Source organism: Neltuma alba, unplaced genomic scaffold (genome assembly GCF_004799145.2).
Source record: "Neltuma alba isolate B1F8T4 unplaced genomic scaffold, ASM479914v2 tig00013510_pilon, whole genome shotgun sequence".
Taxonomy (NCBI): domain Eukaryota; kingdom Viridiplantae; phylum Streptophyta; class Magnoliopsida; order Fabales; family Fabaceae; genus Neltuma; species Neltuma alba.
The window spans coordinates 14,376-35,648 of record NW_021637733.1 but is presented as its reverse complement, the minus strand read 5'-3'; the positions used below and the strand labels follow the sequence as shown (position 1 = coordinate 35,648).

The following is a 21,273-nucleotide window of genomic DNA, read 5'->3' as shown; positions in this document are numbered from 1 at the left end:
TCACATTAAATGCCTCGCATCCATCCGAATAATGGTGAGTATACAAGGGATCCATATGCCAATAATGCCATACCAATGTCATCTTTCATTTGTTTGTGATGTCTATATATATTATACTCCAATCTAAATTTAAGACCTATTTTAAATTTAGATAGAGTATTATATAATGATAATCCATGAACCCGTGCTATATGCATCAGCTTTCCTTGTACGTGTTATATATATATATATATATATATATATATATTATACTTTCTTTATTATTTCCCTCCCTCCTGGATTCCCTAATTATTTAATAAAATAAAATAAGACATGAATAGAATTTATAACAAAATCTATTTTTATCCTGTAATTTGCCAAAGAGATAAAAGTATATCCAGTAAATTATTTATAGATTTATCCAAATAGATTCAAAATCAACACTTATTCAATTATAAAATAAATATTATCAGTTCGTAAGAAGATGAGAATAAAAAAAGGGAGAATAGTCAGTTTATTTATTTCCAATCTAAGTGAATTATAGATGGAAGACCAGGAAGAGCGTGCTCGGAAGCAGTCAGTGAGACTGAGCGCATATAATTTGGAGAAGGCTCCCTTTTCTATAAATAGAGGGGTCAACAGAAATAGAGAGTATTTAGGGGCAGCGTCTTGCTCATCAGCACCGTAATTCCCCTTGTTCATGACTGTATCGAGCAGAGTCGGTCTAAAAACAGCGTGAAATTTTCATCGGAGTCCAGCATGCTAAGCCTCACATATTTTGGGCTGGCCCCAAAGTGCCTTCCACTTCGGCCCTTGATCTTGTGTTCCCTGAGGAATGTTTCGCAGTCCTCTACGTCTCCCTCACACTTCAACCAAGCAAAAGCTGCACCCAAAGCCATAAAATTAGTAAGCAGGTACCCTTGGTGGCATTCTCTACATAACACAAAACTACTTAGCTTATTATATGATCAGTCAAATTGATTGATTTATTACCGGGTCGAGGCTCCACCACTCGGCGCGAGAAGTTGCAGAATGAGGGAGAGAAGCGGGGCAAACTGAACATGCCGCTGCGAGCAACCACTGCTCTGAGTTGCTTCCACCTCCGGTCCATCACATTGTGGCTGAACCCGAAGAATGATTCGCCTCGTTGCCCTTGGCAGCTCTCGGACACTGCCCTTAGAATCCTAGCAGCCCTCAGCTGTGAGTCCTTCGACACACCTATTGTACTGACCTCTATAAACTTGCTCATCTTCATCGCAACCTCTCTGTCTCTCACAAGAGCCCACCTGCACAGCATCATTATGCCTATGTAAACCACCCACAGAGAAATAGATAAATAACTAGTTCAGTGTAGGAATTGTACCCAATGCGAGTACCGGCATGGCCGGTGCATTTCGAAAGAGAGAAGAGGGTTACGTGATGATGAGCAGGGGATGATATGGGAGTATATTGCGGCCAATAATAAGCAAGGTCGTGAATCTGCAGGCCATGGCTACGGTTGATCAGGGATCGTCTTTCAGAGCCGTCGGGGTTGTTGGGAGAAGTAACTAGCTCTATGTAGGGACCTTCCTCCTCAAAACTCTCAGCACTACCACCCCATTTGTACAGACCTGATCTCTGCAAATCAACCATCGCTGGGTACGACTGCAAGCTCATTTCCCAGGAGGACAAAAAGAAAGAAATCTATCAACAGCCTTGTTAAAGGAGATGAAATTCATTTGGATTAGATTGAATAGAAGTGACAGACCGAGTAATAGGGTGTGGCAGAGACGACGGGGATAGGTTGATGGGGAGGATGAGGAGGAGAGAGAGCATAAAGAGCGGCCATAATGAGGTGAGAGGAGCCAGTACCGACGACGATGTGGGTGCCATGTGTGACGGCGTTTCCCACCGCATTGTGCAGTCTGACCACCTCCGTCGCAAACTCTGCCTCCAGAAACCAGCACACGTCGCTCCAACCCGAAAAATAGCTCATCGATTGCCACCCCGGGATTGTGATCGTCGTCTTCTCCCCCATTTCTCGCCAGTATCTTTCATACATACTTGGATCTCCGCTGCGCTTGTAATTTTTCGTTCACAAATTAATAATTAATGTGTTAGCATCTTCATCATGATGTTAGAAATTAAAAAAGCAAAGCAAATGTAAAGAAGCATGCATTTTTCATGATTAGATTTCTATTTCTTCGGGTGTAGTCTGCTGAATTTGTGTCGACATTAGCTGGTATTGTGGGAACTGTACAAGTACAGTGGATTGGGTGAGGGACGAAGAATGAAAATGTCAAGTGAGGATTGAATCTGTGAATCAGGCAAACACCGATTAGATTGATTCATGCAGTGGCTTCACATCAGTTCAATGTCTCAATATCCCTGGACACCACGATGTGGCAGATCCTGCCGATCCATGTGCAATTCGCCAGAGAAGATACTTCAAAAAATATACTCCTCCGCTACTTTGTATAGCACTTAATATAATACTCATTTTTTATATTTATTAATTTTTTCTAAATTATTCTTATGGATACTTTCTCAACCATAATCAAATAGAAGAGGAATATGGAGTATTAAGAAAGATGATTATGGTATTTTAGGAAAAACGTGTCACGTTTCTTATAATTAACTAACTTATCTAACTTCTTTAATCTAATCAAATTAATTAAATAGGTCTTATATTAAAGACCAGAGAAGTATTTCTTTTGGTGTGGACCATGAAAGACATAAAAATTAGATCATAAGACAAAATGAATTCTGAGTCGGACCGTCTTAATCCAGAGAATTTTATTTTTCCCGTTGAACTAACCTTTGACTTTTAAGAGGAAGTAATTGTATAAGGCAAAATTTTAGGGAAAAAAACTCTAAAATTAACATTTTTTAAATTAGACACTTAAGAGTTAAAAATGACATAAAGTGGTGTGTGACATGATATTTTACAAATGCAGTTATATGACTAAAATGTCTTTGTATTAGATTTTTAAAAAAAACTATCTAACTTGTTATTATTAGTATATTTTTTATTATTGATTGTTTTACACTTGTCATTATCAGTTCATAACTTGTTAATAAATAACTTGTCATTATCAATACATTTTTTGTCATTATCAGTTCAAAACTTGTTAATAAACTTTTTGATATAATAGCATTTTAGTAATTTAACTTCATTTACAAAACACCAAAACACGCATCACTTTTTTCTCTATCATTTTCAACTCTTAAATACCTAATTTAGAATATTACATTTTTCAGCATCTTTATTTTTCATTTTTGCATTGTATAATGGGGGAAAAAACAACAACAAACAAACAATTGAATAGCTTTCAAAACTCGAGGATTTCTTTCTGGTGTTGGGAGAACATGTCCCCCCCCCCCCAAAAAAAAATCTTTTCTTTCTTTGTTTTCTTAATTTGCATATTTTTTTTCATTGCATAAGTCTTAAGAAAAGTTGTCTAGATCAAAATCGCCATACACACACATATATATACACGCGCGCGCGCACGACGTTGAAGAAAAATATAGCTACACATGTGAAATTTATGTAAAAATTAGGTTAGTCTGTTACTTGTGAAGATTACGTGACAAATACTCCATTTGCACGTCACATGATAAAAATTGAATTTGTGTGATTTAAGTCTGAGCATCCATGCAAACAGTTCTGTACAAAGATAAAGTGTAAACAAGATTTTTTTTTTTGGGGGACTGTTACTCTGCTTTTATGTATGCAGAATTTTGGTAGTTTAAGGAAAGGGCTTAATTTAACATGCATAACGACGATTTCTGAGGGTCATCGAACTATGGCACGACACTAGCATATTCGGCCTCGGTATCGAAACCTTAAAAGTGCCATCTTTGTTTTCTTGAAAAAGACAAATAATGGATGCCGTACAAGTAGAAGATGAAACTGTTGCACCAAAATAAGAAGAAGAAGACGACGATTAACGCGAGAACAAGTGTAGCGTGCGGTGCTACGAGCCCATCGGTTTAGCGCAGGATATTATTGGTTGAACCATTAAACTTGTGATTTGTTTAGACTGCTAAAAAGTAAATCAAGGAATCATTTGAACAAAGACGCGACATGCATGAAGAAACCAAAAGCAAAAGGAAAAAAAAAAATAGTGTAGTAACATCTTGGAAAGATTGATCTGTGTCGTTTTCAGAAACTCCGACGCTCTTGGGAGTAAATCTCGGAAAAACTAATGTGATCGGATTTAATGTTTCTTCCCCAAGGAAACAAAAAAATATAAAGACGATAATCAAGTCCCTGCCAGCCTTCATGGCCTTGAACTATTGAAACAAGTGACATTAATAACACTAACTTAGAAAGCAGAGAACAGAGTTGAAAGTATGGAAACAAGAATGGTTGAAGGTAGCACTTACTAGTCAAGATTGATGACTCTGTCCCTGTCTTGGGGATGATTGGTGCGACTAGAATAGGAAGGTACGGCCAAACGTGCAGATCTAGAGTTAACACGTTTATCAGTGTCAGAATCAACCTCGTGCTCTGTCTTCTTCAAACAAGACCCTTCTTTGTTTCCACGATCATACCCCATTCTCAGCACCAAACTCGCATTCAAAGCCAACGACAGCGCCAACAAGTGCTTCCCAGATAATATAGTCTTCAGATTCGCCATCACCACCGGAGAAAACAGAGCACCAAGCAACCAGGCCACTGAAACAGAGTAAAGTCTTGGAGAGACGGGACTTGTACTCAAGTGAAGGACCTCTGTGCTCCTTCTTACATGATTATGCTTAAACTTCAAAGAACTAAGTTTTATATTACCTCCAATCCTAATTATAAGACTTTATTTATAATCTACAAATCAAATCAGGTCTTATAATTAAAAGCGAAAGTACAAGAGATGGTATTAAACTATGTTACGAAATTAAAAGGCATCATGAGAAACAGATGGGTGACGAGTTAAAACGAAAAAAATATCTACCATAAATCTAAGTTGAAAAAACCGCTTCCTTCCTAACAACTAACAAGTATATGATGGTTGCCCAAAAAAAAAAATATAATAAATAAATATATAATTAATTGTAAAATAAAATTAAAAAAAAAAAAAAGGAAGGCCTATAACTTCTTGTATTTGGGTTAGGTATCAGAACATGAATTTGGAGGCAAAAGTTTTGTCGGTCTTCCCTTCGCCGGTAAACGGTGGTGAGATAAGGACATTTATAAAGTGTGTAATTGTGAAAACCATGAATGTACTGGCCTTCATTTTTAATTTGTGGGTTTAAATTTGTCAATGCTTCTATTTTATTACCCCTCCGGATAATACTTGTTTAATTTTGCAATGAACATGTGTTGAAACTCGGAATATTTTAGAGGATTTTATATCGTAATTAAATGTATCTATGGAAGTCATACATTCACCTAACTTCACAGTCACTGTAAATTTAGATACGTAACGAAAGTAAAATGGTTGGAAAGTGCAGAACTGTGCTTAGAGGCATTCCTTTCATTTAGTAAAAGGATCTTAAGAAACTTTCTCGTACGTTTCTTTTCCTTTATATATGCAGCGTGGTGCTTGCATAGTAAAAAAAAAAAAAAGTTAGATATGAATAAATGCTGTTAAGGTGATGACCAAAAACCCATTCAACGAGGAGCATGTTCACAATTATGTTGGATGGGTTAAAGACTTGAAGTCGTACGTGTTTCTGCCAAACGCAACTTAAAGGTTGCTTCTTTTAAAACCATATTTTAGCGCAAAGTCAACGTACTATCACAGATTAGGTATTAGTAGATTTTATGAGGTGACATTACTAATATGAACCCGTGATACAACGTTAACTCGTTGGAGAGCAGAACTCAACGCCGTACAAACCAAACAAGTCAGCACAAAAGAAAGGGTAGAAGTGGTCGAGATGAGCACGCATAAAGGACAAAGGAAGGTAAGGATCAAGGCCTAAATACTAATCTCTAGCAAGATAGTTATCATGGAAGCGAGCCTAGGATGCCTGAATAAGCACAACTCACCAAAGACTTGACCAGATGCACAGCATAAATTGAATTTATAGTCAGGAAACTCACGACTACAACTTCTAATTCCCAAGTAACCTTAACCATAGCGAGAAGGAAAGTATAACTAAATTTTGCTAAAGAAATCCCAAAACAGGCATCATGTTTGAAATCTAACTTATTAATAATCTTTCGTTTGACTATCTAAACTCCTAAAATTCGTTGACGCTTACCCAACCAAGGCATGTCATCAGTATTTGCCAATGAATTCTTATTTTTGAAATCGTTGAGGAAAAGAAGCCACCAAAGCTAGCTAGCTTTGACTCAGAACAAGTACTCCACCGTGGACAACGTTGAAGAAGCAGTCCAGGGAACATGAACGCGTGCCATGTTGTCCTCATAACCAAATTCAACAGCCACTCCATCAACTTTACAGCTCACAGGCTTCTCTGAAGCAAACACCCTCATCTCTCCCTGTCCTCTCACTCCAATTCTCACCTCATTCCCCTGCTTTCCAAACTCCATACTCTGAATTGCCCCGCCCGAGTTTAGCATATTCACCAACCCAATCGGAGCGAAATGGATTGACCCCTTCGGCAACACCGTCACCGGAGAAACTGTCAAGAGCTCATAATTGAAGGGATCGAGGGAAATCTCCACACTTTCCCACCACTTCAACAGCTTCAAGCTGTGGTCCTTAATCATGTACACAGCAAACACATCCTCCTCTGTTACGCATATCGGACTCATCCCCTTGCTCCATTCAACCTCCTCAGGACTCGCAAAGCAACTCACCCTCTTTGAACACTCGCTCGCGCTTCTGTTCCTCCTAGTAACACGGCACCATCCTCCTCCTTGGCAATTAAACGCCCCCAAAACCCCAGTATACTGTGATCACAGAACCCAAAAAACCAAGTATTAATGCAAGATTTACACTGAAAACAGAGAGAGTTATAATGCATGGAGATGTAAATGTGCTTACTTTGTTGAGGTTCCAGATTTTGAGCATGGTTTTTCCATCATGAAGAGGGTCCTGAAACAAGCAGTCTCTAGTGGGGAGGGCGTAGTGTTGGCACCGGAGAATGGAGCCGTCAGGGAGGACGAGCTTGTGGAGGAGCTTGAAGTTGTGTCTGCCAACAGAGTCGCTGACATAAACAGGACCGCCGGAGATGGCTCGTGAAGCGGCATGGAATTCAGCACAAGGGTGATCGGACTGGAACATGTCCCAATCAGGGTGGATGAAATTTCCCATCCACAAGCTGTTATAGGCACAGTGCACCATGTGACATCCTTGAAGCCAGAACGTGCCGTTTGGATCTCCCGCAGGGTCGGTGCACCAAAAATCATCACCTGCAAACACAATGGGGTAGCTCGATTTTAATGTTGGGTTGAAAAGAGATAGGGAATGGCGAGTTGAGGTCGTTGGGAAGGACGTACCGACTCGGCCGAGAGAGATGGTTTGGGTGCCAAGGAACATGAAGTCGTTGCATTGCTGCATGCTGGAGATGACGCCGTTGCCTTTGAAGTGCTTCTTCACTGAATCAGAGAGGGCTTTGTAATAAGCTTTGGAGAGTTCTACGCGACCCCCATATTCCTCTGATAGCATCTCCAGAATCTGCCGCATCATCAACAATCAAAGCTAAATTAGCAGAGCTATGATACATCGATGAGATTGGCATATGACCAACAAGGATCAGAAGAATCATTATGCTTCCGTTTTTCTAAACTTTTTTTTCCTCGATTCTTGTTCACTTATGTCCATAAGTGAACTACTGAATCATTCTTCAATTCCCTTGCAAGGATGGTTACTGTTTGAATACTTTAATTTGTGGTTTCTGCTTCGTTACTACATTTAAGGAAAAATAAAACACTCATATATAATCCCATTTCATCTATGATCTACCCGATATGAAGTAGCCGAATTTTTATTTTTAATCACTCTCGACGAGGCACTTGAGAATGACAAGTGACAAGAAACCAGCTTTGGATCAAAATCAAATTACTTGGAATTGCAGTATAGTTATACTGCCAGGGTATTCGTTGGAAGTTAAAGTTATAATAAAGAATGATTGACCGCTGTGTGCAGGGTATATTTTTACCCTCCCCTCTCGCTCTATCTCACGTCACTGTGCATTGTTAAACCTAGTGTTTATCCTTAGATCTTCAATTGTTTAATATTGTTATCCTTGTGGAAAAAAATTCCCTTACACGCTAATTATGATTTATTTAGCTCACTCTTCACCCCCTCAATCTGACGGCGTCCTTGGTCTCTGGCTCTCTGCATACTCATTCCACAGGCACAATCCAAAAGCCTCCTTAAAATGTACGTCAGAAATAAAATTATCCATCTTCCACCGCCAACAACATTTATTTTAACAAAAATCGAGAGATAAAGGGGGGGGGGAGAATACAACTCGATTATTTTGAATTATCTAATAATTTCGTAATTAGCCATTAACTTCCATCATAAACTTCAAAACTGGCCCGGGAGTACTATTCCGCCCCGGTTACGTAATTGACTGTTGATTGATTACTTGTAAGTTTAGAACTAGCTATAACTATAGATTTGACTTTCAACTAAAATTAAACAGTAATGCATTTTCATATATTAATAAATAAAAATAAAAATAATAATAAATCTAACCGGAGGAGGAATTTTGGAGAAAACTTACCTGGGTGACATCAATCTTGACGCCGTCAATACCCACAGACTGCAGGTGAGAATGGAGTCCGTCATACAATTTGTGAGCATCTTCCGGCGGCACCAATCCTACCCCGACTTCCAATATCTTGTCCACCGCCAGATCCCTCATCAGCTTCTCCGCTCCCTCCGACAGCTTCGGCACCACCACCCGGGCCTCCGGCAGCCCTGGCACATTGGGCCTAAGCCCACCCCAATATCCACAAAACGCGTGCCAAACATACACGTCCCCCAAGCTCTTAAACTCCTCCTTCAGGTCTCTCACAAGGGCCCCCAGCCCTCTCTCCGAAGGACCCTTCCTGCTACGGTACTCCTTAAACTTGCTATTCTCTTCGAAACTCGTAAGCCTATTAAGCATTTGCTCTCCTGGTATTGAACAATCCAAGCTTCCGCTATCGCCGACGGCTTCGTTGTCGTGGCAGAAGCTTTGCCAGCCGTCGTCGATTATGACGAAACCTGGAGGGCACCCACCGTCCGCCAGGCCTCTCACACCTTCCCGGACTCCTTTTGGATCCACCTTCAGATAAAACGCGTCCCAAGTGCACCATCCGAACTTCTCCACTATTCCTGGAGGGCTTTTCTCTTCCAGAAGCTTGAATGTTCCCAGATGGTCTCTTATCACTTTCATGGCTTCCTTCATTAAGTTATAAGGATCATCTCCCGCGTGGATGTACAGACAGCTTCTGAAGGTAGAACCAGAGACCCGCGTGGAGCCACTCTCCAGGCAAATGTCCACGTAATCGTCGAGACCAGGTTGCAGAGAAGCTCTGAAGGGCCCTTCGATGAGGGGAAGGAGGAGGACATAGGGACGACCCAAGTGATTACAATTCTCCAGCATCATCATTTGGGTTTCGTTTTCCACATCGCTCCCCTTAGTTCCGGCCCAATGGGTGCTCCACCATAACTTGAATTTGAAAATGCTCATGAACCTGATCCCACTGAGTTTTCCGATGGGAACCACGTGGCGGTGGGTGGGCTGGTCGGCGTCGAAGCCAACAAAGCAACCGACGTTGGCAACGTCGTTGGCCGGGGTTGCTGTGATGTTTGGCGGGACTTGGTTAAGAATAGGGTGGCCATTGGCGAGGAAGGTTGATGCTTCGAGCTTTATGGAGGATGATGAACTTTCATGGAAGAGGCCCTTTTCTTGTAGGCCACCGTTCTTGCGGATGATAGGCGCCATGGAGAGAGTCTTGGGAAGCTCCCTGTAGCTCTGGATTTAAGGATGGGTAAAGGGAGAGTTTACATGAATAAGTAGGCCAGGCGATTAGAGAAACTACTAGCTTCAGAGAGAGAGAGAGAGAGAGAGAGAGAGAGAGCTACAGTATTCTGTACTTAATTACGTATTCCGCATTAGCCGGTAATAACCTGAATTAATTATGAATTATTCGTATTAATGTCTGGCATCAATTATTTTATGAAGGTATATTTGTATGATAAAAAATGAATCGTAGTTTAGAATTATAAATAATTTCAATTATTTTTTTTATAACACTTGTGTTTGTTTGTCTGTCTGTCTTTAGAGGAAAGAAAACGGAGATCAGCCTGATCGCTGATTAGAAAGACATGAATATCTTATATTATAGGATCAAATATTTATTCATCACGTGCTAGGGGATGGATTCGTTAATTAATTTATGAATATCAAAAGCGATCCAGTAATTGAATGGTTCAAACTCCGGGCCGAATATTTTGTAGATGAAAAAATAAAATTCCCGAATGAGTAGTTACGTGTACTTTAATTGGGGTTTACAAAAATACCATGCTCATGATAAATGGCAAATAAAACGTTTATATATAATTCCCGCAACATATTTAATTTGCTCAGATAATTTCGGAACAAAAATATTACTTTTTTTTTTGGTTTACTATATTACTATTTTTTTTCCAAACTTGTTGTCGAATAAGAGAGGGAGAATAGTAAAATAATGAGCAAATTAAAGGGGGAAAAGGTGAGAGAGCCAGAGAAGCAAAGGTGTACGAGCATGGATAATAATAAATGTTTGTTTGAGTCACATGTATAATAAATATATGAAGTGAATTATAATGACGTTAAACGCGGTGGTATCAGGTGTGCGTGGCGTGGGGGAGGATAAACCCAACACGACCAAGTCCGAATAGGGTGCGGTGGCCATTAATTATGTCAGAGGGAAGAGAGAGAGGAGTCCAAGTTCCAAAGGACTCTGGAAACATCGCTGGTCAAAAAAAAAAAAAAAGGACTCTGGAAACATCGGCCCCACCCTACGTGTGACTTCCTCCCACTTCCACTTGTGTCACTCTCTGCATACACCCCCGGTGCAGGGCATCGCACCCAAGTAAGCCCATTCCCTACTAACCAAATCATGGATCTGTTTGTAAAAACGTTTAAAAATAAATTGAGATAAAATTCTTTTCACTAATTAAAAAACTATTTATGAACTATCTAAATAGACCCTATATCATATAGTAATCATCAATACCCACGATAATTTGCAAGAGATTTCACAAGAAGCTAGAGCATGCAAACTTTGAAAATCACCGCACCCAAAAAAAAAAAAAATTCCAATCTTTGAGGCCTTCAATCCATCGTCAGTTTCCAAAATCTCATATTATGCACCCATGTGGACCATTAATCGACTTGTTTATAATCATAATTATATATATTTTTCCCCACAAGATGAGGCCTTAAAGAAATCATATTATTCACGTGTAAAGATCACAACTTATTATAGATTTTTTTTATTAGTAGTAAATTGTATATATTATGTTAATAACGAGTTATGTTAATGATTAGAGATAAATGAATGTTTTCATTTAAAAATACAAGTTTTTACAGAGTACTCAAAGTTTGACAGCTGATTAATTGACAATAGCTTCTCCAGATACGTTCACCTCTTGAGGTGGGGCATCTCTTCTATGATCCTCTTCTACCGTTAAGCTCTTCTCTTGTAGCTCTTGTTCCATCCTCCGAATTTCCGCATCCTTCTCCTCCATTTTATCTTGCAACATATGCACCTGCATTTCAACGCATTCATCAGCAAACCAAAACCCCAGAACATAGATTATTCGGGTGAGTTCCCCTCCTCACTTACATAACTCCAATAATGTAACCGCGTTTCCTTATAGAAATATAATTAAGTTATTTGAGCCAAAAAACATACCATCAATTTTGAAAAATGATATTTTAATTTAATAAAAAAAATTTTAAAAAGTAAAGGATATATTCACAATAATTTTCCAAAAATATGACTAGATTTAGCAATACTTTATTTAACCCATATTACAATGAGAGTAATTAAGCCACTCCCAAATGCTCCCTCAGGAGAGTAATGTAATATAAATATTATAAAAAGACCTTTGAGAACCATTCCAATTTTTTTTTCCTGGATCAAGAGTCGAGATAAATCTTTCCCATCCCGCTGTATTTTCAAAGAACAAGAACACTATTACCAGTATAGGCATAGAATATAACAGTGTTTCCTCGTATTTTACTATCAAGTTTCACAATTAAGATATTAGACATAGAATCTTTTTAATAGTAGAGTAATATGATATATATAATTTGTATAGGTGAGTTCATAATTTTTCAACCCAACACCGTATAATTAGATTTAAAATAATATTTACACAGTCATAATTTTATTAGAATACTTTATGTTAAAAATATAAGAAACTATGCCTAGACCTAATTCGTAAGAATAACATAAAGCTTGATGGAGAGGAATAGGATCAGTGAGCACCATTTCATTGGATCTTTCTACATCGTTTGTCAGCACCTCCATATGCTTCTGCAACCCTGTAATCACGTTAAAAGCATCATTGTTATTTAAAACTGTCAACATATGGGAAAACAATATATAGGAAAACTTCCAACCTGAAAGTCATCGAGTATGGTACTGCATCAAATGCTTTTTTCTTAGGCATGACAACATCAAATGCTTGATTATGCGCACACAATGATAGAATTGATTATATACATCCAAGTCGCAAAATAAATATAATCACATGGTCAACTTGAAATATAAAAGTATAACAAACTACACTATTCATAAGCCGTAAAAATGTATCTCATAATGGATGTTGTACCTCTATTCCATTGTCATCGCCATATCCTATCCCCACTTTTTACTATTCGAATTTTTCACCCAAAATTTGTTCAAATCAATATTTTTTTAGTAAAAAAAAATATCTATGATATTTATTCCATGCATTATACAGGGAAAGAATCAAGTGATTATAAAAGCACTCAAGCATTAAATGCATAAACATGAGGTGAGTGAGGCAGCAAATTAGTTGTCATTGAGATGGTCGTTCAAGATTTTGTTCAAACCCACCTTCAAATTGACTTCTGAGCTCAGCATTCTGGGATTTCTGCAATGCGAGTTTCAGAGCTAATTCATGCATCTGGAGACCCAAAGAGAGAAAAAGATATCATATCAGTCAATTTATCAATACAGTAAGATGCATTAGACAATCAACATAGCATAATGGCGTCCCCATAGCTTCTGTGCCACATTACTTCTAGGAATAGAATATTATGCGCTCAACATTCTAATAAGCTGAACGTGCACTGGTGATAGCACCCAGGCAGTTCAGATATATCTCATTTCAGAAAATAACCTACGGTGTATTTTATTCCCACCACATCTAACAACCGAATGAAAAGAAAACAACTACAATAACAAAGCCTTATCCCACTAAGTGGAGTCGGCTACATGGATCCCACGACGCTATTGAGCCCTATCCAAAGCCAAATCTTTGGAACCGAATGAACACATAAATGAATGGGAAGAAACAGGAAAAGGAAGTCCAAGATTCAAATATAATTGGCCAAAAAAAAAACATAGAGACAAGAAGAAGCATCACCTTTCCTTCAGAAGCCTGATTCCCAATTTCCTCATTTTCCTCCTGCAGCGTTCTACATTTAGCCATCAGCATCTTCCCCATCTTGCTCTGGGGAGTAAAATTTACAGCGGCTATGTTATCTTGCAATTCCTTCACCTTTTTGTCCTTCTCCTCAACTAAATTCTGTCATCAAAAGCAAAAAATTGTTCAAATATGTAAGAAGTGAAAACAGTTTATCTTTTGAAACAATTGAACATGTAATAAAAGTTCAAAACATTGTATTCTTATAATAACGCCCACGAAGCTTGACAATTTACCATTAATAGCAAGGGATTAACAAATGCTACCATGTAAACAGAAGAACACCGCACGCCAACGAGATAATTGTGTAGTAGAACTTGAAAAATATGTTTCAAGGACAAAATGTTTTTTGAGATTTAAATTTTAGGCATTTTTAGGCGTGTCCACATCCAAGGGAGGAGAGACAGAGACAAACAACAACAACATCAACAACAACAATAAAAAGACTTATTTCACTAAGTGAGGTCAGCTATATGGAGTGCTCAGCACCATTATGCTATATCAACAATCAAATATTTGAACAAATTGTTCTCTTCAAACTTCCTCTGCCCCTTTCCAGAGACAGAGAGATAGCAGACATAATTTGAGGCAACGTAGTATCAACTAAAATCACAAACCTTTAAACGTGTGAACTCTTCATGAACAGCAGGATCTAGCAACAACCTTCTCGCCTGCAAGTTAAATACCAGGCAAAATAAAACCACTATAAAAGAAATAAAAGTTTGAGGATTAACTTCACTCACGAAATTATCCATGAAAAGAGCAATAACAATTTACTCCTCATATCAATTCACAAAGATGACTAATCAGCAGACAAATTGACATAGATATACGTAAATGTGTCTGTACAAATCATATACAACCTGCATTGATGGTGGCTTGAGTTGAGCTTTTAGATCCCGGACAGCAGACTGTAAAAGTTCAAAGTTTAGATAGGTATAACAAGAAGGAGGAAAAAAAACAAATTAGGAACATGAATTATCAACATAGGTCAAATGCAAGCAGAAAAGAGCATTAATATCTAGATAAGACTAATGTCAATAGCATGCAGAATCGAATCCTTTTCTAAACTTTACCTTCAACTCTGCTATCTCTTGTTCACGTTTTGCAAATGTTACGATGAATGCAGCTTCCTTTTTCTTTGCTTTCTCAAGCTGATAACAAAACGTAAGGGGTCTCGATGAAACCATGTCAATGAATGAAGATCTCTTCAAAGCAAAAATCGGAAGATTGGACTCCTAACCTGCTCTCTAAATGACTCTTCAGACGATTTTAAGGTTTGAAGATAATTAATCACCAATTTGGGTTCTAAAGCAGGAAAAAAAGATGAAATGATTGTTCAGGTTCACAATTAAAAGGAGTAAACAAATACCAAAAAGAGATTGTCCCGTATGCCAAAGCTTTGAAGGGCATGTGAAATGCAATCACGTCTCATTTAGTAAGCACCCAATACAAACTCACCAGGAGTGGTCCCACCAGGTATAAAAGGTTCATTTTCAAAAGAAGAACGCCACTTTTGAATCTCAGCTTTTGCAGCCTCAAGATCATTCTGTAAAACATCACAAAGGTCGGGAAAAAGTTAGAAGGAAAAGATACAATGAAACCTAAGAAATGATTATGATGCATCAAACTTCAACCAAGGTGAGAACCAGCAATGCAAGTCAGTCAAGCCTATTAAAGGAAGGTTAGTGTTACCATTCAAAGACTACAGACATTGAGTATCAAATAGTGATCATAAATCCAACAAAAAGATCAAATGACTAAAGTTCACTTCTCTTAACAACAAAAACTAAATCGTACAAAAGCGGGGAAATGAAAGGGGGTAATCAAGAAAACAAGAAAATGAAAAACATATTGCCTCACTTCTTAAAAGGAAAACGTACTTGGCATGTTGCAAGCGTATCCTTACAGTTCTGAAGACTGCCAAAAAATAAGTCCCAGAATAAACTTAACCACTGAAATGTTAGTGAAACATGAATTTCACACCAATTATAATGTGAAATACCTCTCACGAAGGGACAAAATCATTCCTGTTGTTACACCAGGAGCAGCTTCTTCAGCTTTAGATTTAATCTGCATAGGGAACAACAAACCTTTAAGCTTAAACTGGACAAAAATAAAAAGCTGTGCTCATCATATACATGTTATCGATGCACCTCACCCATACATAAGCAAATAAAGAAACCCAACCATCTAGATAGCGCATCTACGAGTTGGTTATATATACATATATATATATATATATATATATATATATCACATATGAACGCACATGTGTGTGCAAAAAAGGAGTAAGTATGACTCCCAAATTGAACCGATATCACCACTACACATGCCTAAATGTGAAATAAAAATGGCTCAAATTCGAATTAAAAAAAACACACACACACACAGTAGCAACCTCCAAGCAATGCATTACAGATTCAACACTACATAAATTAGTAAACTCGGATAGAGGAGGAAGGACCAAGGAATACCTTCTTCGATGAAAAAGGATCACCGTCATAATCTTCATCGTCATAGTCTGGCGAAGACCTCTTATTACCTATATTTCCGAACAGTGATAAACTCAGGCTATTCAATAACATGCAATACAGTAGCAATTGATAGAGAAAGAAAGTTAACCCGAATGCCTTCCAGATAATCCGCCTTCAAAATCAAATTCCTAGTGTTGGCAAAAACACAATTTAGGTTCTACAGCGAATAAGGTCAAGAAAGAGTAATGGCTAGAAAAATCAAGAACTTACATCATCGAAATGCGCAGGGGAAGACATGGCAAGAACTTCAAGAAAAAAAGAACCCTAGAAATCAAAAGGGAAAACCGAGCTAGAACTGCTGCACTGCGAGTACGTTTGCCAGTGAAGAAGACAATATCGGATCTCGAAAATAGCCGTACTCTACAGCAAGTTAGTACACCGGTTACGCAGCTCCAACTACAATCTCCAGGCCGAATAACGAGTTTGGCGGCACCGGGTCGACGAGTCCCGCGAGAGCGACAACCACTATATATTTGGGCCTCGTCATCGGGCCTTTGTCTGTAGTCAGTAGTCACACCCCTTTTTTGGGCCAACGTCTCGAGTTTCATCTATTATCATATCCGTACCCAAAACAATTAAAGTAGAGAAGCCTGAACCTGGAAAGGTCAGGTCCAAAAAAAATCTGCAGAATAGAGATATAATAGGACGCTGAACAGTTTAGGAGGTTCCAGGAGCGCGCAATAAAACCTCTCTCTGTTTTCTTTTTTGGGCCAACGAGGGCAATAAAACTTATATAGAGATCCAACACTATTGGGCTTCCGCAGCATATGTTCGAAACCAAAGTCATTTTACCTAATACTACCTCCAGTCCTAATTATAAGACCCAGTTGACTTATTTGAGGAGATTAAGGAAGTAAGTTAAGTTAGTTATTTGTAATAAATAAGTATTTTCATTCCTAAAATATCCTTGCTAATTAAGTGTATTGGCTAGAACTATCATTATTAGAAGGACTATCTTGGAAAAAAATGCATAAATTTGAAAGACAAAATGGATTGGGGTCTTATAATTAGGACCAAACAAAAAGTCAAACGGAGTCTTATATTAAGGACCGGAGGTAGTATTTGCTTGCAGCTCTACTCCAAAACCCAAAAACAATCGTCTTTTTTTCTTTTTTGCCAACAACCAATCTCATTTATTTACAGTAACGTTTTTTTAATTTCAAAATTATATTATGTGAATTTTTAAAAAATCATAGTAATGATATTTTATAGATAATATAACATGTTATAAATTTGTTTATTTTATTTGTCAATTGTTGGTAATATCTTCAGTTTTTTTAATCATTTTATGTCATTACTTAATCAAATTCAAATAATTGAAATATTATTATATAATCTTTTTTATCTTTTTTGCTTGTCCAAATCCATAACTTTAGTAAATTTCATTTTTCCTAGCTACTGATGTGCGCTGAGTACAGCATCAAGGGAAAGATTAACAACCCGTTTAGATACAACTCAGCGGAATTCCTTCCCAGCATACAACAATTGAAACGTGAAATGTTCATTATGCTGTTATAATCATTACTTAATATAAGACTCATTTAACTAATTTGATTAAATTAAGAAAATTAGGTAAGTTAGGTCTTGCTCTCCTTCTTCTACTTGATTATGGGTAAGGAAGTATTTATAGGGATAATTTAGAGAAAATTAATAAATAAGAAAAATGGGTATTATATTTAAGATCAAAATCAACTCAATAATTAGGTCATATATTAAGAATCGAATGAGTACTTAATAATAACTACTTCGTATTATTAATCTTTTTTATCTAACTTTTTGCAGTTTAACCCCTCATTTTCTTTTCATTCAATTTCTTTCTATTTTGTTCCCCCGTGTTTCATTTCACCAGTCAAATGAGGCCTCGAGATAGAAAGGGAAGGAAAAGACTGGCAGGCACGTTCGAGTTTCGACAGAGTTGAAATACCGAAGAATAGTGAGTCAAGTGTTCCGCTTCTGCGGACGCGACCGCCCTGTGTCTTTTGGAATATTAAATAATCATTTCCCAGATCTATTGCTATGAAAATGAACATGGTTTGATTATTTGATTTAATTAGCAGTTTATCACGTCTGAACTGTTTATATCTGATTTAAATAATTCATATTTAAAATTTTTAATTAATTATTTTTAAATAAAAAAATTATTTTTTGAAAGAATGATAATTAAGATATTGTTCTTATTTTAGATCTATATATATTAAAATAATTATTTTGAAGATCCAGACTATCTAAATAAAATATGAACCATATACATATCTGATAAATTTATTATGTTTATCAAAGTGATAAGTACCAAAACTGATTCCCCAAGTGTCTTTTAACCTTTTGCCATCTCAAAGAAATGGATGCAACGATTGGGAAATTAACATTTTTCATCATAAAAGTGATGAATAGCATTATGCGACAACGTAAGAATGTTCTTTAGTTTAACAAGTCTCATAATAATCGATTTATGATAAGCTATTAACAATACCAATTAACATGCCTGAGTGGGCGAAAAATCTATTTCGTTACTTTATATTACAAATATTTCGATTGTTCTCCTATCATCACAATTTCACTTTTCTTCTTTTTAAAAGAAAAAAATTCTGACCAGTATTAGAACTATTAATCAGCTTATTATCTACACTGTAGTTATGTACTCCCTATAGTCCTTTTGATAGAAGTCCTTCTAAAGAACAAATTTAGTCCTTTTTATAAAATCATGGCATATATTAAATTAAATATTTTTCTGTACATGTCCATTTAATGAGGATAACAAGAGGATACAAATTAAAATGATATTAAAATTTATGGCACATTTATTACTTCAGTTTTATAGGTACTTGTGAATTAATTGATAGGTTTTTAGTATATTACTCTATGTATGTACCGTTTTGTTCTGCGTTTTTTTATTTTTTTTATTTTCAAGGTCATAAAAATAGATACCATATAAATCCTCTGCAATCGCTTTTTGTTCTTTGGATTTTGAGATTTTAGTTGCTGCCTGCTCCCGAACCCACGCAAGGCCGAAGAGGCAGATGAGATGCCCCGAGTATGATGATCCCTGAGCCAGGAAGGAGAGTCTATTGCAAACATTGGAACGTCGATGTTCGAAAAAGAAGAAATGATAATTATAGGGGTGAGGAGCGAACCAAGATGACAGCAAATGATACGAGATAGAGAGAGAGAGAGAGACGCCATCAAAATACATGTTTGACCAGCAGAAAAATACGATTGCAGTGCGAAGCCTCAGTCAGCCAGAAATTTCACATCAGGGTAAATTGTTCAGACGGTAATTCCAAATTTGACTTGGTCCTCATCGGCTTCAAGACATTCATATCCAAAATGACCATTAAATTAAAAAGAACCCGAAGGAATATATGTAATCGCAGAAACCGGCTCCATGGATCCATTGAAAAGGGGATCCACAGGTTCCTATCAACATGCGAAACGAAAATCTTGTTCTTGGTCCAATCATAGCATCGCCGGTCACAGCTCAGATGGCTATCGGAGACGTGGCATTGGACCTAACTTAGATAAAATCAAATGTCTAAAAAATTAACCGAGAAAACCCTCAGAGTCCCGCTTCAAATCACACACACAGCGAGTCACCGAAGTCACAATGATCCCGGCCGTTCAAAAACCCCAAAAAGACGCCGTTCCCGGAGGGGAAGGAGTCAGGATGGGGAATGAAATCGGCGGATGAGAAAATTGGGAATCGGGATGCAATCGCTGCTGTTTGGAGTGTCATACGGCACTTCCTATCAATTTGGGTGATCTTCCTCATGGGGATTCATTCTTTTGTTCATCAGAAAACCTAACTCGCTAAACGACTACCGCGAATGACTGAATATAACAAACAAATAAATGGGGAGAGAAGACTCCTCAACGTGTAGCACACCGCCACAGCTACGACTCGGCCGCTCCAGACGCGATACAGCCATAAAACTGGGAGCTGGGGATGCAAGATGGCTGATTAGGGTTCGGGGGTGGAATTTATAGTCGATACGGGGGGGCACATCGGCCCCGCGAGATCAAATATGAGGTTAGGGTTTCAACGGATCACCGGAGGTTTGAAAGCCCAGCCTATATTGGGCCACTAACTATCACATTGGGCTCAAAAAACCCAGAGGCGTTCGGCACTGTTCAGGGGAAGTACATTGTTGGGCTAACCCCGTTCGGCACTCTTCATTTGATGTTAATTTTTATGAGGTTCCTCGGGGTTTTTTTGGGTACAATTATGAGGTTCCTAGTTGTTTCTTTCCTGCTTTACTTATTCATTAGGTCTATGAAGACAACCAACACAGACCGAAAGTATTACTCCTTTTTTTTAAAGTGAATTTCTTGTTAATAATTCCAATGACTAGCCGAATGGGTGAATCCCATAACGCGTCAAGACAAGATTTCAATACTGACTGAAAGAAATACTCCTCCGGTCCTTATTATAAGACCCAATTTGACTTTTTATTTGGTTCTAATTATAAGACCCAATCCATTTTGTCTCTTATATTTATGCATTTTTTTCCAAGATAATCCTTCTAATAATGATAGTTTTAGCCAATATACTTAATTAGTAAGGATATTTTAGGAATGACAACACTTATTTATTATAAATAACCAACTTAACTTACTTCCTTAATTTCCTCAAATAAGTCAATTGGGTCTTATAATTAGGACCGGAGGAGTATTTATATTCCTTTAATCCTTGATACAAGACCCATTTAACTAATTTGATTAGATTAAGGAAGTTAGGTAAGTTAGTTGATTATAAAAAATTTGACACAATTTTCCTAAAACACTATAATTATCTTTCTTAATACCCATTCTCCCTTTTTTACTTGATTATGGTTGAAGGAGTATCCATAGGGATAATTTAGAGAAAATTAATAAATATAATAATGGGTCTTATATTTAGGACCAAAACCAACTCAACAATTAGGTCCTATATTAAAGACTGAAGGAGTATTTAGTTAGCAGCTGACTTTCAATAGAATGATAGCCGTGGGTATAAGAAAGGTTTATTGTGCCTCCTGGTGCCATCACAGCCAAGCATGAATTAAAGTATTGATGATCGGCATTACTAGTATATCATAACAAAAGAGCGACAATCGAGAAAGATTCCCCCAGCCTTGCACCCTTTTCAGATTCAGCTTATAGGCATGGCGGCGGAGAAATCTGTGAAAGAGATCTAAATATTGTTAAACAATGAAAACGATGTATGG

General features: G+C 37.6%; 3 protein-coding genes and 3 non-coding genes across 7 annotated transcripts; all 6 read right to left on the bottom strand.

The window, feature by feature from the left end:
* Positions 1-677: 677 nt before the first annotated feature.
* On the bottom strand, positions 678-4,601 carry LOC114737933 (tryptophan aminotransferase-related protein 2-like). Its single transcript, XM_028925939.1, has 5 exons — positions 4,348-4,601; positions 1,727-2,033; positions 1,343-1,623; positions 973-1,265; positions 678-862 (listed from the first exon to the last, which is right to left on the bottom strand). Exons 1-5 carry the CDS (start codon positions 4,599-4,601, stop codon positions 678-680), a joined length of 1,320 nt encoding a protein of 439 aa, XP_028781772.1.
* A 1,345-nt stretch (positions 4,602-5,946) lies between these two features.
* LOC114737938 (galactinol--sucrose galactosyltransferase-like) lies at positions 5,947-9,903 on the bottom strand. The gene is made up of 4 exons (XM_028925946.1): positions 8,605-9,903; positions 7,370-7,547; positions 6,915-7,282; positions 5,947-6,820 (listed from the first exon to the last, which is right to left on the bottom strand). The coding sequence occupies exons 1-4, from the start codon at positions 9,811-9,813 to the stop codon at positions 6,257-6,259; spliced, it is 2,319 nt and encodes a 772-aa protein (XP_028781779.1). The 5' UTR covers positions 9,814-9,903; the 3' UTR covers positions 5,947-6,256.
* Positions 9,904-11,392: 1,489 nt separating this feature from the next.
* On the bottom strand, positions 11,393-16,508 carry LOC114737936 (FKBP12-interacting protein of 37 kDa-like). 2 transcript variants are annotated; one of them, XM_028925942.1, is made up of 14 exons: positions 16,283-16,508; positions 16,161-16,200; positions 16,013-16,080; positions 15,541-15,608; positions 15,419-15,455; positions 14,997-15,084; positions 14,779-14,843; positions 14,612-14,689; positions 14,399-14,446; positions 14,153-14,206; positions 13,476-13,637; positions 12,944-13,013; positions 12,350-12,405; positions 11,393-11,624 (listed from the first exon to the last, which is right to left on the bottom strand). In XM_028925942.1, the coding sequence occupies exons 1-14, from the start codon at positions 16,307-16,309 to the stop codon at positions 11,469-11,471; spliced, it is 1,017 nt and encodes a 338-aa protein (XP_028781775.1). In that variant the 5' UTR covers positions 16,310-16,508; the 3' UTR covers positions 11,393-11,468. The 2 variants fall into 2 exon arrangements, with proteins under 2 accessions (XP_028781775.1, XP_028781776.1); XM_028925943.1 differs by lacking the exon at positions 14,779-14,843 and having other exon boundaries at positions 15,399-15,455.
* Positions 16,509-19,292: 2,784 nt separating this feature from the next.
* On the bottom strand, positions 19,293-19,377 carry LOC114737945 (small nucleolar RNA snoR77Y). Its single transcript, XR_003739478.1, has one exon. It is a non-coding gene; the product is annotated as a small nucleolar RNA snoR77Y (small nucleolar RNA).
* A 52-nt stretch (positions 19,378-19,429) lies between these two features.
* On the bottom strand, positions 19,430-19,579 carry LOC114737946 (small nucleolar RNA snoR2/U65). The gene has a single exon (XR_003739479.1). It is a non-coding gene; the product is annotated as a small nucleolar RNA snoR2/U65 (small nucleolar RNA).
* Positions 19,580-19,776: 197 nt separating this feature from the next.
* On the bottom strand, positions 19,777-19,843 carry LOC114737947 (small nucleolar RNA U49). The gene has a single exon (XR_003739480.1). It is a non-coding gene; the product is annotated as a small nucleolar RNA U49 (small nucleolar RNA).
* Between the last annotated feature and the right edge of the window lie 1,430 nt (positions 19,844-21,273).

Coding starts and splice junctions, on each gene's coding strand:
- LOC114737933 (XM_028925939.1), bottom strand. CDS start 4,601: ATGGCGAATCTGAAGACTATATTATCTGGGAAGCACTTGTTGGCGCTG. Junction 1,266..1,342: donor CATGCCGGTACTCGCATTGG/GTACAATTCCTA, acceptor GATGCTGTGCAG/GTGGGCTCTTGTGAGAGACA. Junction 863..972: donor AGTGGTGGAGCCTCGACCCG/GTAATAAATCAA, acceptor CTTTGGGTGCAG/CTTTTGCTTGGTTGAAGTGT.
- LOC114737938 (XM_028925946.1), bottom strand. CDS start 9,813: ATGGCGCCTATCATCCGCAAGAACGGTGGCCTACAAGAAAAGGGCCTC. Junction 7,548..8,604: donor TCAAGATTGATGTCACCCAG/GTAAGTTTTCTC, acceptor ATGATGCGGCAG/ATTCTGGAGATGCTATCAGA. Junction 7,283..7,369: donor CATCTCTCTCGGCCGAGTCG/GTACGTCCTTCC, acceptor TTGTGTTTGCAG/GTGATGATTTTTGGTGCACC.
- LOC114737936 (XM_028925942.1), bottom strand. CDS start 16,309: ATGTCTTCCCCTGCGCATTTCGATGAT. Junction 16,201..16,282: donor CCCCTGCGCATTTCGATGAT/GTAAGTTCTTGA, acceptor TGCCAACACTAG/GAATTTGATTTTGAAGGCGG. Junction 15,456..15,540: donor ATTTTGTCCCTTCGTGAGAG/GTATTTCACATT, acceptor ATTTTTTGGCAG/TCTTCAGAACTGTAAGGATA.